General features: G+C 36.6%; 1 protein-coding gene and 1 non-coding gene across 2 annotated transcripts in view; both read right to left on the reverse strand.

The window, feature by feature from the left end:
* cox10 (cytochrome c oxidase assembly factor heme A:farnesyltransferase COX10) overlaps positions 1 to 15,361 on the reverse strand; it is a 32,206-nt gene extending 16,845 nt beyond the window's left edge. The window contains exons 1-4 of the mRNA XM_032574964.1: positions 15,232 to 15,361; positions 13,103 to 13,245; positions 12,590 to 12,980; positions 11,220 to 11,344 (exon numbers count right to left, since the gene is read on the reverse strand). Coding sequence (XP_032430855.1) covers positions 11,220 to 11,344; positions 12,590 to 12,980; positions 13,103 to 13,245; positions 15,232 to 15,262 — 690 coding nt within the window. The 5' untranslated portion in view covers positions 15,263 to 15,361. The remainder of the gene's footprint in view (positions 1 to 11,219; positions 11,345 to 12,589; positions 12,981 to 13,102; positions 13,246 to 15,231) is intronic.
* Positions 15,362 to 15,497: 136 nt separating this feature from the next.
* trnak-cuu (transfer RNA lysine (anticodon CUU)) lies at positions 15,498 to 15,570 on the reverse strand. Its single transcript has one exon. It is a non-coding gene; the product is annotated as a tRNA-Lys (tRNA).
* Positions 15,571 to 19,084: the final 3,514 nt, after the last annotated feature.

Here is a 19,084-nt window from a genome sequence, read left to right on the forward strand (position 1 = left end):
AGTCAAATGAGAGGCGGAGCACGAGCAGGTGAATCAACACGTGGAAAGGATAAACCTAATGAGACACCAAGAAAGAAGAACAAACGGAAGATGAAATAATCTATTCCTCTGAAGTACCGCCGGTATTGTTTGAAGCAGAAAAATGTATACTATGGAAATATTAGAAAATAGGAACATAATATTAAGGAAATTTGCATTTCTTTGTATTATTTCAAACACAGAGGACTTTGTCTTTTCCTACAGCTGATATTTTTCCCAATATTTGTGCTTAAAGGAATATATATTAACATAGGTGCTAATTGAAAATAATAAAAACAATTTCAGAACAAGAGTATATTTTTGAGTTCTTTCTACTAATCAGGTCTGACACGGCAACAGGCCTCACAACAATTGAAGCCTCAAGGATATTTCTCTGTTTAGTGAGACTATTATGAGTAAAAACTAAAAGGCCATCCATGGTCACACAAAACACAACCTTTTTCGTATGCTAAATATCAGCCGTGGCATTTTTCGGTTGTTCAGGATGGGCTTTGTTGGTTACATAATGAAGGACAGAGGACAATGATGGTGGTTAAAGAGCAGAAAAAATACAGTCTGAATAACCATCATTGGAGACCAGACCTTTTAAAATTTCAGATATGTGCAGATAGTGAGAGCGCAGACACAATTACTCAACCAGAAGTAGAGAGAGGTGGTCTAAATATGAGGTGCCTGGCTGTTAAGAAAAGATCTTAATGTGATCTTTTCACATTAAGATCAACCGTTTTTTTCTAAGAGACTTTGGTGTGTCTTTGAGTGCTGTACACGATGCGAGCTATGATGATAGAGGGTTTAAATGTCTATGGTTGATTTATAAAAATATATTTATTAAAAATTTTTTATTATATATATATATATATATATATATATATATATATATATATATATATATATATATATATATAATTTTTTGCTTTGTTAACAACCTTTATTGAAACACCCTCCACACAAGAGACAAAAATCTCTCGTGCAGAGATTTGCCGAGCTGATACAGAAGATTTTACAAAAGGAATATTCCTCCAATTTATAACATGTGATGTGGAGCAAACTCATCAAGAAAATTTAACTTTCTGAAAAATCCAAAACAATCCAAAGCAGCCAGAAGAGAAGTAGTGCATGCTTGACTGACTGATAAGAGTTAGAAGACAAGCTTTTATATTTTGGACAAGCTCAAGGCAACAAAAATAAGGAGCTCGACTATTTCACGGTTTTAATAAGTCTTATATTATACAACTTATTTAGGCTAGTTAACCTAAACTAAAGAAGTCAACACTGAAAACAGATTATTTAAAATGCATCTCAAGATTTCAAAAAGCTTGCTCCTTTTTATTAAAACACATAGAAAGAGCATGTAAAAAACATTTTTGGTATTAAGATGAATTTAAGGTAAAAAAACAAAACAACAAAAACATGGAAATTGCAATAAATGTACCAGTCAAACCTGGATTAGAGAACAGTATGGGACTTGTTACTCTGCTTATTCATGCAAAAAAAAGAGATTCTTAGCTCGTCCAAAAGTATTGCCACAGTTACCTTGCTCTTTTGAACTCAATGTTATGTTTTATTAGTGGATCTAACTATCACCCTTGTCAATCTAAATAATTAAAGTTGATTGTATTAGCCGAAGACGTAAGACAATGCTGTGCAACTTTCAGTAAATTACAAGGCAGATGTTTTTATGGCAGTGAAATCCTGCTGCTACCTGTTCTTAGTCACAATGCCCTGCGGTGCAAATCAGCCTCAACAGTTTGATGAGGTTGATAACCCAAGTAGAAACTGCTAAATTCCACATCTGTACATCAAGTGTCGTAATACTGAGGTGTTAGTTTATTTTTCATCATTGATTTGTCTGCTTGGCTATACGACAAATTGACTCTGGGGGAAAATAAACTAAACCATAAAGCTTGGACTTCCATTTTCAGATGATGCCTCTAAAGCTGCACAAATCATTGAACCCTTTGAAACAACCGAATGTGATTTTGAGCAAAAACAGGCACAGCCAGACAAAAATAAATGACGCACCCAAAACTTGGAAAAAAAAAAAAAAAAAAAGACTTGGCAGTAATTGTTCTGTTTTCCAACGACAATGCCCTTGCCCCAAAAGCTTCTCAGATTGAATTTAATTAGCATGCAGTATTGGCTCATGGGCACAACATAAACAGGGCTGCTTTTGTTAATTATCCATGGATCTCAGCATTACAAAGGAGTGTTCCGACGTTCCTCTGGCTAAGTTACCTTCAAATAGAGGGTGAAAACTTGAGCTTCATGAAAAAAAGCTCAACATGTAAACAAATCTGTAATTGTCACAAAAAATGCTGTAAGTATGTTCTTCTCTTACTTTAACCAGCCTCATTAAGGGAAACAGATACATTCTTCAAAACCCAATCGATTAAACATTACTTGGTTGTTTTTATCATTTCGAAGATTTAAATACAAAGTGTGTGCTCTGTTATTACATCTGCACATGTGATCACTTCCAAAGAAATTTAACAAATGAAAACCATGAATAGGAAAAAAAAAAACAATATGTCTCAGTTCAACAGAAAACAGCAGGACATTCCACAAAAATTTGCTCTTTACTTCTCTCAAATTTCACAGCAGTAACCGTCCCACGCATCACAGCCCAGCGTGTACTCATCTGACTAACATGAGCGTTAGCAAAGATCTTCTGCATCACAGCAGAAGCTTTTCATTTTACTGTCAGAATAGTTGAAGTATATTCATGCCATAATGGGCTATTTGGAGAAACAGGGCTTGACGGAAAACAAAAACAACTTCAGATTTTGAATACTTGCAGACAAAAGCTGACAGAAAAAAAAAACGGAAACTTTTTCTACTTTTCAAAAATATTTAACCACACAAAGATTTTATGTAAGGCAAAGGACCCTCATTTAAATATAGGGTCTCTGTGATCATTAGGGTGAACACATCCATGCCAGAAAAATATTAAAGACCGTTTGTGTGGAATATATTACTATTATTACTATCATTGCAGTAGGTGGTCAAAATGATCATGTTTAATAGAAAATATAAAACCCTTGCAATGCTAAGCCTATAAGCTTTCTATGTGTTATTATGCAAATTATCCAAATACATTTTAACTGACCTAATTTATATTTAACTGCACAGATATATTATCTAAAAAATCCGATTTACACTTGACAGCTAGATGAATAACACATTCAGATAATAAATATAGTCTTGAAGACTTCAAAACAGATATTTCTAATTAAATCTAATTACTTCTGAACTTTTGAAAACTTTATCATTGACAAAACTTGCATCTTCACTTTATTCATTTTTATCTTGATGAAAGGGGCACTTGGAAATTTTTGTTTACTTTTTATTTTGAGGAATGCCATAAAAATTAAAGTTTATTGTAAAATAAAAAAAAATAAAAGCAGTAAGATAAAGATTGGTTTTTTTTTTTTAGAAAAATATATATTTTTTGTAATATAAAATAAGTCTACAAACACATAATAGAGGATAGAATTTATAATTAATATCTGACCTAGTTGAGACCATGACAAAGCTCCAGAGAACAGTTATTAAATGTACTATAGTAGTGATTTATTTTCCACTTTGTGTTTTATCTTGCTAAATCCTGCCAGAAGGAGCAGTGTTGACAGAAAAATGAAATCCGTCTGATTGAGTGGGTTCGCTGTTGCTCGGTTTGAAGGAGATCAGCGATTACTAAAACACAGACACAGACTTGGCCGGAGACCAGGACCGGAGCCAGGCTGCTTTCTGCTGGGTAGTTTCCTCCTCTCTGACTCGCCTCTAGAAGTTGTCAGCAACTTCCCTAGATTGCCAGGAAGCCCATAATCACATAGTTTTGTTAAAAAAATAAAAAAGCAACTAAGGGTTAATCAGGGAGATTGCTCCACGGTTCTCCATCAGTCTGTCCCGTTTCATGACTCTCATGTTGTGACTGTTGTGGTGAGGTACGTTTGCACCAACAAGATGTGGCCCTGACAGCACTGTAAGACGTTTTGGCGTGCTCTTAAAAGAATGATGACATACTGCTGGCAACTGCAGGAAAACTACTGTTTTCTTCTCTGCCCAAATCTTCCTTTGAAGTAAGGTCACATTACACTAATTTGTCGAGACTTGAGAAAAAGTCGGAATGCAAAGCGCATATACACCATGTATTTCCTTCCAACAGCCTGATGAAGTTTATTGATTTATTATCAGCATAACTTGCAACACCATATTAAATAAGAAATAAATAGACTTGAGAAAATTTCATCCAATCAACTGTCATCACTTACAAGATGCCATTTGATTTTATATAATTTGATTTAGTTCAACATGTCTTATGACAAGGAGACTGCCAGAAGTAACATTGGATAAAACTATGAAACCACAAGAAAAGCATTTTATTTCAACAGATTAGGGAAAATTTTAAATGCAATAAATCCAATTCACATACTATAAACATTGCAATACTTGAGTTGGATTCATTTTATCAGTTGAATTCGTCAGTTGCATTCACAGTTTTTGCATTTAATTTTCTTTTATTTTGATTTTCTTCTTTCAGTTTTAAACTATTCTAACATGAAGTTCTGAAAACTAAAAATGCAAAAAAGAATAAAAAAAGGAGAATAACGTAGAGAAACATTGATAAATTCTGTTTCGCATAGTTTCGCTGTAGTCAGCAGTTGTTGTAAGGAACGAACTCAGCAAGAAGGCTGCATGGTTCAACTTACGAGTTACATGGATGTCAAGCATTATTATTACAATAATATGTAAAATAAAGAAATTTTAACGCTGCTGTTGTGAATGTTTATGAAAGACTGGCATATTTGGTGGACTTTCAGACACCTGGTCTTGATTTTAGCCACTAGGGTGCTAAGACCTCAACAAGTTTGTTGTGATGATGCAAAAAAAATGGAATGATACAAATATTGTAGGTTATCAATATTGTCAACAAAAATGTAGCTATGTAACGATTTCTAAATACCATGTAGCCCTAAAACCTACTATAAGTAAAAAGAACATGCTGTAGCAACATCTTACCAAAAACCTCACTAATAACACTAACAAGTAAAAGTCTTAACAAAATATCTTCCTTAGTAGTAGTTTTTTTTCCATTTGGTTAAACCATCCATAACCCCAAAAATATGTTATTTATTAGATTAAATTAACAAATTTACCCTAAATATGCTTAAATGCAATATTCTGTAAAAAAAAAAAAAAAGAGAAACTAAAGAAAACAAACTAATTAAGGCAAATACAGGTAAAGCTTGTTAAAAGTAAGACTCTGTGATATAAGAAAATCCTACAGAGACAATGTCATAATTAAAAGTTGCAATTTGGCAAAAAGAATGTCAGTAAATTCACCATTTTCTATTCCTTTTTGATTTGTATTGTATCACTAAATCACACTCGTTATACAGTCCCATCTTACCCTCAAGGACATTATTGATCTGAGACTGCCTCCAGAAAAGGATCAAAGGTGTAACAGGGGGTGGGTCAACTTCAACCCCCTCATCCAATGTTTCGTGTAAAGACTGCAGATTGAAACTTTTATCTGAAGTGGGCCCATTACACAATTCTGCTTGATTTTCCAGAAACAACAACATATCTAGGAGCTAGCACGTCATCAACACTATTGCATTGGAACCTAACACTTCCCTAGCGACAATATTTGCCCTGGGTAGCTCTATGACTTTCTGTTAGGGACAATATTAGGTGCATCACTCCTTTTATGATAGTATCAGAGGAAACCATCTGTCAACCATCTGAGGCTACAAGAAATTAATTTGTACATTTGGAAATGGACCGACACCCCACAGTCAACAAAAACAAAAGGCTTTGAAGAAATTAACTATTAAACAGGGCTGGCTGGTTAAATATTAATCCTAATCCGAATGAGTGATACCCACAGAGTCATTTTTGCCATGTTTTCAGGGCAATTAAAAAACAAATGTCCATCTTTTCTCTCAGGCTGAATTAACAGCTTGCTGGAGACCATCAAAACAGAAATCTACAAAGCCTCAAAGTCAAAGATCAACTCAGTCTTTTGTTTTAACTAAGCTGGTGGAAAACAAGATCTTAAGAGCAGCATCTGCAGCAAGGAAGGGATCTCCTTTCATGTAAAACCAGCCATTTGGTGAACACTCTGATGTGCCTGACCTTTAAACTCAAAAAAGCCCCCCCCCCACAGTCATTCTCCAAGGCCTTTACAAGGCAAACTACAGCAACAATCTATCATTAATATGAAACATTACTGAATGTCTGTGCAAATGCAGACAATTAAAAAGGTAAGGCTGAAAATAGTTTCTAATTCATTCATCGTGCCAAAAATGCTAAAAGGTGAAGTTCAGAATAGTTAAGTTACTAAGTAACTCTACAATTATCATAAATATTGTGACAATATCCAACAAAACTCATCAATGGACGACAAATAACTTTCCAGATAAATACTGTTATCTGTTAAATACAGATAACAGTATTTATCTGTTTGTTCCTTTCAGCAGTCAAAAGTCCTGAATCTATTGGTGGCTGAGTTTGTAGTCCTTAAAGAGTGTCACATTTGGTGGGATTTTAGCAGCTATAGGCTCTTGTTACAACTCTGACATTCTCAAGAGGTGTTGTCTTCAAAATGATACCCCTGAACAAAAAAAGAGTAAGGGTAAAAGAACAAGGGTGAAAAAATACAATGGCAGTCTTAACTTTGACTAGGTCATTCTAAGACATTAATATGTTTTATTTTGAACCATCCCACTGTAGCTCTGGTTAAATTGGATTGATCTCCTGTTGGAAGGGGTGCCTCTGTCCGTATCTTTAGTTATTTTTTATCTTCAGTCGTTTTGGATTGTTTTTTTCTCCATTGACCTTAAAAAGATCTTCATTCCCATAAATTTGCATCTGTGATTTTCAAATAGTCATCTTGCTATATATGCATGTTTAAAAATATATATACTGTTAACAACTGTGTATGAATTAACCTCCTTCCACACAAAAATATTCAGTTTGAGCTCTATAAAGAAAAAAAAACTGACATTGTAGAAAGTTTATACAGTAATAGTTTGTGTTGCCATCAGACTTTGATGGGTTTAAGTCAAAAACATTGGGTTCCTGGTGTTTACTTAATTATTTTTGCACAGATCAATTTAGTTCTCTGTAAAAGTTGCTCCTCTGTTGCTCCAACAGAAGTAATACGACTAAATGTCCCCTAAAAATAAGTCCGGATTGGTCTAGATGAAATGAAAATGTATTTAAATTAATCAAACTTTTATATTTTAAAAAGGATTAGTGAAAGAAGCATGTAGTCATTATCTGCTGGTAACACACAGCTGTCTGTAAAATCTGCGTCCACGTTCAATCATTCACCCGTACAATCAAAAGGGCCGACCAAGATGCACTGACACTAAAGCACGCAAGAGGGTAAATAATGCATGTCTGCACAGGACAAGACAGCAGGGTGCAGCTTGAGGTGGTAAGCAGTGGATGGCGTTGAGGGTGCGGGGTGGAGGAGGGGAGTCGTGTGGGGGCTCGCTTGTGCGTGCCAGCCTCAGACAGCTCACCACAAATGAGACAAAGACACAACAGAAACGAGCTGCCTTCGTCACAACAGCAGAAATGACACAAGTCAGAGACAAAAACAAGCCTGTTTGCATTTTCATTAAACAAACACGCAAAGCAGCATGGTGTGACTTACGCTTCAGATGCTGTCAAAACACTAAAGACACACCTCTCCCCCTGCCCAGCATTCAAAAGCTTCATTAGGTCCCGTTTACAGTGCCAAGGACCCTCAGACCTCCCTGGGGTCTTTCAGGCTCCTGCCTCAAACTTTCATCTGACCCAATTATCCAGTTAGAAGAAGTCGGGGTCAGAACCGAAAGTGAGAATGGCTGGGACCCCTGCAGAGGATTTTGCCATAAACATTTTAACAATCATTAGGATCATAGAGAACTTAAAAAAAACCCACTACAGTTAATTATTTTCAAATAATTTAGAAGTCCTACTATGTCTACTCTTCACAAAAATATAAACTCTGAGGTTGAGCTATGTTGCTGGATATGGCTTTTCTTTCTGACTATTAATCAATTTGACTGTAACCCCAAAGAATTCTGGTTAAAATACCATGGCTATTATACTCTGGCTCCTTTGGGTCAGTTTCCAAAATAAATGAATGTTTGGAAAAGAAACCGCAACATTTCCTTTTGGCCTACAGGCGCTTCCCAATGGGACAAGTGGCAGCCTCGGCTTTTCACAGAGAATCCCAAGTTCTGACTACCACAGTAGAATTGTTATGAATTTCTCTCTCGCTCCGTTCCTCGAGGAAATCTGACAGTTGTGTGGTCACAAGATCGCACACTGCTCTCCCTCTTCGGATGCAGAACATTAAGGGATTAGCGTGGCGCACCAAATCCTTAGGAAGTCATCTTCGCTTGATCTTTGCACTGATTTGTCAGGTTTTTGTTTGACTTTCTGTGTATTAGAAAAAAAACGGCCTTTGATCATCCCAAACTAAACTTACACTGAAAAGCTGGCATTTTAGGGATGAAAGGGAGTGAGAAGGGAAAAAAGCCTAAGGCAGCAGCTCTGAAGTTAGCGTTGCAGAATTTCTACTCTTTTTAGGATTACCAATTTAGAAAAATGCACAATGTTGAGATTATGTGAGAACAGTTGAGGATACGTCTGACAAAAACAGACAATCAACACAAACTGTTCTATGCAGATACATAGCTATGTGCAGAAGGAATTTAAGTTCAAGCACATTACAAAAGTATTCACACCCATTGACTTCTTCACAATTATCACATAACAGAAACAAACTTCAACTTATTGTAGAGGGTTTCAATGGAACAAACCAACACACTAGTTTATAACAGTAAAGTGGAAAGAAAAGGATGCATCGGTGTCACTTTTTTTTAAAAATGTATTTTAAATTGAGACATTTCAAGCTTAGTTGTTTTTTTTTAATACAGTCAGAGTACAAACGTACCATGTTGACAAAAACTAACACCTAAAGTGAAACTGGTGTCAACAGAGACAGAATTACAATAGACGGGTTTCAATTAAAACATACTCAACTGATTAAGAGGCCTAGTCAAATCCCATTGAGAAAAATTTGAGGTGGTCATGAGAAAATGCTTAAGAGATATGGATACTTTTGCAAGGCACTCTAATTTCATTTTCTGCCAACAAGATATTATTCAGTCTTGCCTGATTCCAGAAGAAAAACAACATCAAAGTCAGCTCCACATCAAGACAGGTGGCTATTAAGACTGAAAGCAAGATCCCCATCCCATCCCCAGCCATTTCCAATTAAGACTCTGATGACATTGTACTTAAAGAGAGCAAGGGAGAAAAGAGCTGCGAGATTCTCTCTCATGTGGAGGTTCAGGGTCACATACCAGCAACATTGCCACTTAAAAAGACTTCTTGGCATCATGCACCATAAGCTGAATTTAAAACAAGACTCAAAAAGGCAATTGTGAAAAAAAGGAGAGAAATTTTAAACAAAGGTTCCACAAGGATCTCTTTTCACTTCAGTATATATTTATCCACAGAAACAATGGAAAATTCCATAATTACCATTTAGAGCAAAATTAAATATGAAATCCTAAAAATACTCACAATGCTCATGGCCAACGCAGTTTTTCTTTAGGCATACACTGCAAATTATGATTTTATTTCATTCCGATTCTTTATTCGGGACGACAACACAATAAGGGGGAAAATAAATGCACAGGAGGTTCTATGTTGCACAATTTCTACTCTTTTTGGGATTACTGATTTAGAAAAATGCAGACAGGAATTGCAAGGTTTTATCCTTACCTGTATCAAAAACATACCATCTTTTATCTTAATTTCACTTAACTCAAAACAGATGCATGCTGCTGATGCATTTAAAGAATGAAATGGTGGGAATTCTAAGTCATGATTAAAAACTCTGATTTTTCAGTATTTATTTACATCCCCATTATTACAGTAAATTATTAGGAAATTGTCCAATTCTAATAGATGGATGACTTAATTGCTACATTTCCAGATTGAACTCTTGTACTCATTTGAAAAGTATCTGTAGGTTAAAAATTTTAAATGTGCATCAACAAGGCATGAATCAGCTACATTTCCATGGATTAGAACTGATGGATCATCTGCAGGTTAAACAAGTTATTATTTTTATTTTACTGATCTATAAATAGATAAAAACTTCAAACTCTCGCATCTACAATTCATTTAGATGCACAATTTTGAGTTTGATTGGTCCTGGAAACACTGATGCATAAATGGGGATATTTATGAAATTCCTTCAATGGTCTGTTAGATGCAAAGCTATCTCAATTAAATAACATAACACACATTTTTTCTTTTATTTTGGGTTGTTCAAATGTCTTCCAGGGTTTAACTACTCAGTATTGGAAGACAAGGACATTTTTCCAATATCTTAAAAATATTTACACTTCTGCTGAGTGTGAGACGTAAAAAAGCAAAGCAGCCTGCTCTATGTGAAAACATTTCCAAAATTATAGGTGACTCATCTAAGGTCTTTGCATTATTTTCTATAGATAATCAACTATTTAGTTACTAAACAGAGGATGAGACATATGGTGAAGGCTCAGGTGGAGGTTCGCCTTAAGGGCACCAACCCACAGTATAATCAAGGTCTCTGCCAAATTACAGGCTAAAACCACAACTAAACACAGTTCAATCAAGGGCTAGCAAAGAGTTCACCCATTATGCTAAAATTCTTAAATCACAGACCAAATTCCGATGTAAGACGTCAACACAAGACAGTGGAGGGAGGCTCTACTCACTCAGGGCATTCTAAGTGCCTCTATAGAAAAAAGCTCCTTTGTTTACAGATCTGAAAAAAAGCTTTCAGGAGAGAAATAATGACAACTTGCAGTCAACTCGATGCATTTTTGAGATGTGTAGCTTAAATAGAAATGTGGAGCGGATGAGAACAAAAGGTGAGGATGATGGTTCTTTCAGATGTTTCTGGAAATTGATCGATTATTCTAAGACAGCTGCGTGTAGGAGCATGTCGTCCAGCTGCCTCAAGTTTGTATTGCAAAAAAGTTGGAGGTCAACAAATATCTGTCTAGGCCTGACAAAAGTTGATAAGATCACAAAAGATTTCCTCAAAGTTGCCACTTTCAAAAGATGCTTACAGCCTATAAGAAACGCTAACGTTGGGTAGCAATATGAAAGCAACTAACCTGGTTAATGGAATTGGCAGCACAGGATGCCAGGCCTGTTCCCAGAGAAGACACGAAAAACAAGACAGGATCAAAAGGGACGGGAGCCATTGCAAAACCAGCTGCTGCAGTTGTTACCACCAGAGCTAAAAGCAGACAAAACAAGAAATAACACCCCAAAAGTTACAATTCTAACTGCAAAATCACATAATTCCTTAGTTTAATTCATTTAGGGCTGCCAGATGTGCTAGTAGTATACTCATAGCAATTTTTACTGTTCCTATTAGCAATACAAGCAAATCATTTCTTTACTTCCATTTTGTTTTCTGACACTAAATGAAAACTTTGATCCATAAAGGCTATGCAGAAATATCAGTGATTTAATGAGAAAAACCACCAGATGTAACAATACATTTTTCATACCTGCAACCTTTACTACATTTGCTAAATGGGGCAGCCATACTGAATATTAAAATTAGGTTTGATTGGAAAACTGGAAACTTTTCCAGATGGAAGGTTTGATTTGTTAGACATAATGCTAAGTGTTGGAAACGTTACTATGATAATTATTAACTGGTAAAAGTGTGATCAGTAATCTGATATGTAAACCGTGCACAGTGGTTATATTTCAGGTTGAAAACTCCCAACATATTCAACTATATCTTGTCTTCATTATTTGGCAGTGCAAAATGGGAGTGAAAATTTAGACTGCAAATCAGTTTGTTAGGAAAAACTACATATCCATAGATGAAGTATTCAGTAGTAGTTCTGATGGGAACAGTGTGGGTTGAACATACAGTTTCTTAATTGACATCCTCAGCCAGTTAATTTTGCATATTTATTTGGTTAGCACGGATAACTACACACTTTCTCAAGTCTTTCATATAACGGACTGTAGACCGTGGAAACAGTGTATTGACACATTTTAGCATTTCTAAAACGTTGTATATCTTGATACTGACAGCAGACCCATGCTTGCTTCTGCCAAGTATAAATTTAGAAGCAAAAAAAATAAGCTATCCAAGCTGTTTCAGTCTAACAGACAACTACAGTTCACTATCTTTAATGGTCACAGTGCAGAGCCCAGTGGAACATCATAAGTAAATTTTCTGTGAGCAGAATTAATTAAACTTAAAAGAATTCCATCACAGAGAAAAACAACCATTTTTATTGTACTAGCATATGATATTTTTTGAGGTTGTGAAAATGTAGCCAATTGAAACCCCAGTATACGTTGATAGCAGTAAACAGTCATTAACTACATAAGAAAAGTTAAGATTTTGTCAATCATACAGATTTTTCATGAATTATAAAACAGCTAATAACACTGAATGAAACCAGAGATTTATGTATATGCATGCATCAACACAGTGATGCTTAAGGTACTCTACCTGTAAGTTTGATTTTAGCAAGTCGAGCGTAGACATCTGGTAGGTCACCCTCATCAACTTTCAGCGGCTTCCACTGTCTGTCCAGACGGGCCTGCCTCGCCTCTTCCGTCTCCACTTGAATGTGCGGAGGCTCATCTGTGGTTGCAGCAAGACGGGACGCAGAACCTTTTGGAGTTGTCACACTTTGCGTAGCAGGCTTTGTAGGGAAGTTTTCAGGTTCTGTTTTATGCGTAACATCCTCTGACAGTGGGGCGACTTCTGCGAGCTCAGCATTAATCGCTGGTATTCTCTCCACCTGTTTTTCAATGCTGGCATCTCTTTCATCAACAATGGTCAGGTCGTGCTTGGGGACTGCGCGCTGCTGAAGTTCACTGCTGGTTTTGGTAACATACTATGAAAACAAAGTCAGGAGCAAAAAGGGACAATATGATTTACAGATTTATTGTTGGGTTGATAAATTTCAGCACAACACATTGGGTTAAAAATAGGACTGGTAACGCCCAGTGAAGATACCTGTCGTTTCAGAAAGTTAAGATGCTGATACGTCAGCGAGTTTGAGGGATTTCTTTTGTGGAGGTAAATAAGACTTCGAGCAGTCTGGTTACATCGAGGAGCAATTTGAACCAATTGCTGTTTTGTTCTTACACCTAGAAAACCTGAAGAAAAAAAGAAACACAATTAATCTCTTAACACAGTATTAAGCCCTTAACACAGCGTAACAGGAAATATTCCCAAAACACACTTGTTTCATTACTTTCTCCATTGAACTGACAGATATGTTTTTGTTAAGTGAGGAATGTTTTGAACCTCTTTTGACAATTAAAATAATTCTCATATTATCTGCTGATAGTCTAATGTAAGAAAGTACAGTTATATGGCTCCAATACCAAATTATTACTGCAAGAGGTCTCTCAGAAGTTTTGTTGGTTTGATCAGAAGTCATAATTAGTCATATTTCATAGAGGTCAACTGGCCTAAATAGGCATAAGAAACAAGATAAATAGAAAATGTTGAGAACACTTTAGGAAGCTCTTAAGTAAAATAGGTTGCATGTAATATATAATCAACTCAATCCAATTAATCTCCATTTCTTAGAAAAATATCACAAAAAAGAACAGGCTCTGGCTTTATCACTCTTCTTCCTATTGGCAGTCACATTTTGACATGTTTCCCTTCCTACTTCCATTTCATACAAACCTTTCAAAAGCCATGAATTTGATCCACTAGATTTACATTTATTTCTCTAGGTATTTTTGGTATTTTTTATTTTTCTAGATGTATTTTGTAGGTAATCATGGAAATACTTGAATCCCAGGAAGAACACAGTTAAACCGTATACATATACACTTTAATATCAAACCCTACTTTCATTTGTAATGGTTCTAATGTCATTAAGTCCAGTTGCCTCTTCTGAAATATGATAGATTATGACACCTATCCATCCCTAAAATAACTCCTGCTGGTAGATAACACGTCCCGGACTAAATTAAACACATTCCCTTACAGTAAAGAATAAGCAGGTTTTAGAATTAATTATTTGAAATCCTCAACACCAAAATTGGACACAAAATTTCTCTAAGGTGGGCAAAATGACTTAACGTCCTTTCAGGAAGCCAGATATGAAGCAACCAATGTACTAATATGGTAAAATGGAGAAATGACCAAAACACAGTAAAATAACATATATTAAGTGACATGCTTGAATTGACTTGCATTGTTCGCGATTACACATCTAGTAATTGTTACAAAAGTAGACATTTGAAGTCTTTCAATCATTTCATATTATTTGAAGTGTTTTTAATTTTAAATGAAATGGGCACAGTAAACTTTTAATACAATTAAACAATACAGATTAATTTCCATGAGCGTTTGTACAACACCCTATTTCCATAGGAATCTTATCCCTGTTTGGACCACCCGAGTCTTATGAAATATGACAGATTTTGATGACAGGTAATCAAACTAAAAATATCTCAAAGAAACCTCCTGTTGCTAGATATAATTTCTAGACGCCATATTGGCACATTAGCGTATAGACTATGAGTATATGGCACAATTTAATTTTAGTCGTAGAAATTACGAATTGATTGTCGGTCATAAACATCAATTGTCCAAAAAGACCACATTAGGCAAACGTAATGCGTCAATGTGCCGTGGATCTATAACTCAAATATTAGGAGTTTTACATTTTGTGATATCATGAAGAGTAAATAAACGCTTAGTAAGCATATTTCTGTTCATCTACCAGGAGTTTGAGTACGTGGATAGAGTTCCAGTTCTTAATTCTGTGCAGCTTCTATCACTTGTTATGGTATGTTTGTTGTTGTCTCCCAGCCACGTCTTATAGCTAATAGCAGTATGCGGAATGTGTTATTTCTGCAACTATTTAGGTATTCAACAGTATCATTTAAAACAGAATGATGGTCGTTAGCGAAAGCAATATTTTTGCATAGAAACCGATAATAGACAGCCAGACAAAGTCACTTGTGGTCTCCTATATAAGCTAACTCTCAACCGGTAAGCTACATGCTGAACTAGCTTCCTCATTAGCTTTCGGACTGCCAACAGCCTGCAAGACGAAAATGTGTCTGTAAAGGTAAACAGCTGGTTGACGGAATATTACATTTTTCTCCTGCCCTTACCTGTCAGCCTGCTGCACGGCGTTTTATACATGTTTTGGGATCATAAAGCTGCCTTCTGGTTCGACCCTTTCACAAGCAGGGAGCCGCCATTTTGACCTCGTAACGTAAGTAGAAGCACTTCCGGGGATGCAAATGAGTGACGACGGCAAAACAAAAGTGAAGAGACAAACGCGTTTTCTCACAGAAATATCATTACCACGTTCAGTAAGGAAACCTGTTAGGCTTTTAAACGGCGCCTCATGTTTCGGGACTAGAAGAAAAACTTGCGCCCAACGTGGGGCTCGAACCCACGACCCTGAGATTAAGAGTCTCATGCTCTACCGACTGAGCTAGCCGGGCTTACACCGTCGGCGACCAAAATGTTGAAAACAGTCTGGTCTACACTGTCCTATGTTATACTGTATTGTATTATGCTATACTGTAGGAAGAAAAATAAAATGTGGTTTCCAAAGTTTTTATAAAAAGAAAACTTTCCACAAGAGTGGACTCTGCCTGTCTTGTTCGATCTTACACATTTAAATAAAAATATAAAAATTAATTATATATATATATATACTGTATATAGTCACTAGACTGGACCCGCAGGAGTGCCCAGGGTGAATAAATGATTCTAAATTATTCTAATGAAAGAAATAACAAAACTCTACAAAAAGACAACAGAAGTAAATATATCCTGCCCATCATGGCAGCATTCAAGTCTAGTTGTACTTGTTTCAGTTGAAGACTGTAGATCATATAACTGCACAACATTGCCTGTAATTTTATATGTATTTTTTCTCATTTTGACTCATGTTAAAACATAGTTTTTTTCTTTAAATAACACAGTATAATGCTGCTTTTTCTGTTTTATTTGAGTTCTTTTGCTTGCCTCCTTGCTTCCCTGCTACAAATACACAGTGTAATCCTCATGCACTATTAGAATAGAGTCGCTGATGAATGCCAACAATACACTAGGCCATTCCAGATCTGGCATTAGCGAGGACCTTTATTGAATGGGATGCCCATTATGTTCTGTTCTACAAGATTTCGTACTGCACTGACCCGGTCAACCTCTTTACATTTGGTTTTCTATTCATGGCTGAAAGTGGAGGTTTATTGCTTGGTTTTACACCATACTATTTATCTGTGGGCAGTGTTACACTACTACAGTTTTTCATGTTCAACTAATTTTCCATGGAAGCAGGATAGACGTTCCTGAATAGTCAGACCTGCCAAGTTGCTTTGAAGGCACTGAGTCAAACCATAATCTTTTGTGTAGCAATTTGTCGGCTACTGCTGTTGATGATTGACATCATGCTTGGTTTCTGGGACTAACATTAATAAACATACACGTTCAGGAGAAAATAGCCACTGCTACTCTGGAACAGAGTGGAATAATGTTTGCTGGTTGCTGTAAGAAAAAGCTTATCCCTGCCTGTGAGAGTGTATTGGTTTTGGCCTGGAAGACACTTCTTGTATCCCGACTGCTTAGTTATTAGTCTGGCTGGTTGGACAAATATCCTGAAACTGCATGATTATATGGTAGCTTGAGTTTTAGAATTTGTTGCTGAGAGCATCAGGTGAAAAAAAAAGACGATGAAACCACTTCACTGGACTGGTGAAGTGGATTCAAGCTTCCCGGTCAAGCCAGGAAGCTTGACTTGTTTTGATGATTGCACAACACACAAAGCCAAACGTGCCTTCAATGCCCTCCAACCATACGGTCGGTAAAAAGACAAAACCTGGAGAACAGATGGGCAAGAAGAGCTTAAAGCAAAAGAAAAAGTTTGTGGGGGTCTGTTCAGCCCCAAAGGATCTCTGAAAGGATCTTTATAGTTATTCTACCTCTGGTGGTGGTCTCACTATGAGGGCCTTTTATCACTGCTTTCACTGCATCTTGAAGGAAAAATGAAATGGCTGTAAACAGTCTCTCTAGAGAGCAACAAGGAAACAAAAGGAATGAAGGCTTGCATTGTCTGTGTGATGACATAGTTTATTTGGGTAAAAGCTGGCTGATGTCAGCCAGGGGACACAGTAGCATTTTTTAGGGAGACCATTAAGTCTACTTTGCCTCCTTAAACAGCATTCACGTTGCTTCTTTGACACCCAGAAAGTATCCATGGTTTTTTTGTTTTTGGGGTTAAGTGTACGCAAATAAAAATAGTGATGAGCCAAAACATTATGGCCACTGACAAGTTGTTTTGTGCTTGGAAAGGTTGAGGATCAATTAGGTTCTTTTGCAAATTTGCATTACCATTTTGTATTCATGTGGCACCATTTTGTCCAATGCTACTTCTATTTCAAACTTATTTCTCTCAGAATTAGTTTGATAAATACACATATTTCATGGTATTGGGGTGACAAGACTGAGTACAAGAACATGTCACAATAAAATAAGTTACAGCTTTTGTTTGTAAAGTGATTAAACGTGAAAGAGTTCAAGATGTTGAATACTGGCATAGCACATTGCCATAACTGTAAGGCAGGGAAGTTGGACATTGGTTTGGTGCAGCAGAGTCCTGCGGAGCATTTGGTATAGTCTTGATTGCAGACTTCCAATACATGCATGAGAGTTTTTGGTTCAGGACCAGGAAGAGATGGCCAGAGTCTTGTGACCCTGTTTTTGAGATAGAAAGAAATGCTGATGAGGTGAGGTTTGTTTTAAGATAACAAGGGCTTTTTTAATCTCTTACAACTGTCTTGAACAGTAGATTTCAGATCTTTGGCATGGTTTAAGGTGTTTTTTTTTTTTATTTGGACTTTGGCCTCATTGACTTACATTTGTCTTTCTGAAGAAAAGTTTGTGAAACATAATTTGCAGAAGACATTTTATCATTTGTAAAACAAGTTCTTCATTTGAGTCATTTTTTTTTACACTATTGACTGTATTACTTTATCCACTTTGACAAAAAATAGCAGTTCCATCTCAAGATAAGTTACTATTTTGAGATGGAACCGTTTTTTAATTAAAAGTAACAGAGACCTCAGGTTGTTAAAGCAAAAGGGTAATTTTTCAGACAGTAATATGTCTTTTGTTTTCTTTTATCTGTTAAAGAAAAGCTTAATCTTTTATTTAAAAAGAAATCTTGTTTTATGTTTGGCACACAGGGGAGTGTGCTGAGAGCTTATAATAAAACAATATTCTCTCAGGAATCTCCAATAAATGTTGTCAGCGAATTACGGGGGCCTCCTAGACCTGTCATCACCTCACTTCATCTGCTCTGATTTACAAGCAATGTACCAGAGGTTTGTGTGCCATCACTAATCCCACAGGGATGACCCACTAAGTGGCAGCGGAGTCAGACCCTTGGAAAAACAGAGCGAGGGCAGACAGAGCTGCATAACTCCGAGCAGAAACAGATGCAAAGACACTCTTCTGTTTATAATTGATTTTCAAGGCCAACATCTTGTTGTCACAGTTTGTCTAACGAGTCCGCTGGCTGGCGCCCTGTTGCTCATCAACCACAAAGTGTCAGTCAGGGCAGACGCTCACCACTCCCCACCCCCATTAGGATGGCACCGTGTGGGAAACCTGACATCACCCCTTGGATATTCCACTCTGGGAATGGTTTGTTTCTTGGTATTAGACTGTAGGCTGACTTGTTTTCTGAAGATACTCTGAGTTGGTCCAAGTATTCAAAACCTCCAGGGAAGACCTGGTGACTCTCCCAGCTGCTACAAAGATTTCCACAGACAACAGGTATCGTCAAGCCCCTATGGCCAGCCATGTTTATGTCTGAGATCACCCATGTCTTTGTGGGCTTCAGTGGCTAAGCTCCTAATTGGCCATGGCTCATCAATCAAAAAAAAACTCATCCAAACAGCAGAGGAAACTGAGGCCCATGGAATGGACGTTAAGCCTCCCAAAGGTCTA

The sequence above is a fragment of the Xiphophorus hellerii genome, chromosome 10 (assembly GCF_003331165.1).
Source record: "Xiphophorus hellerii strain 12219 chromosome 10, Xiphophorus_hellerii-4.1, whole genome shotgun sequence".
NCBI classification, from domain to species: domain Eukaryota; kingdom Metazoa; phylum Chordata; class Actinopteri; order Cyprinodontiformes; family Poeciliidae; genus Xiphophorus; species Xiphophorus hellerii.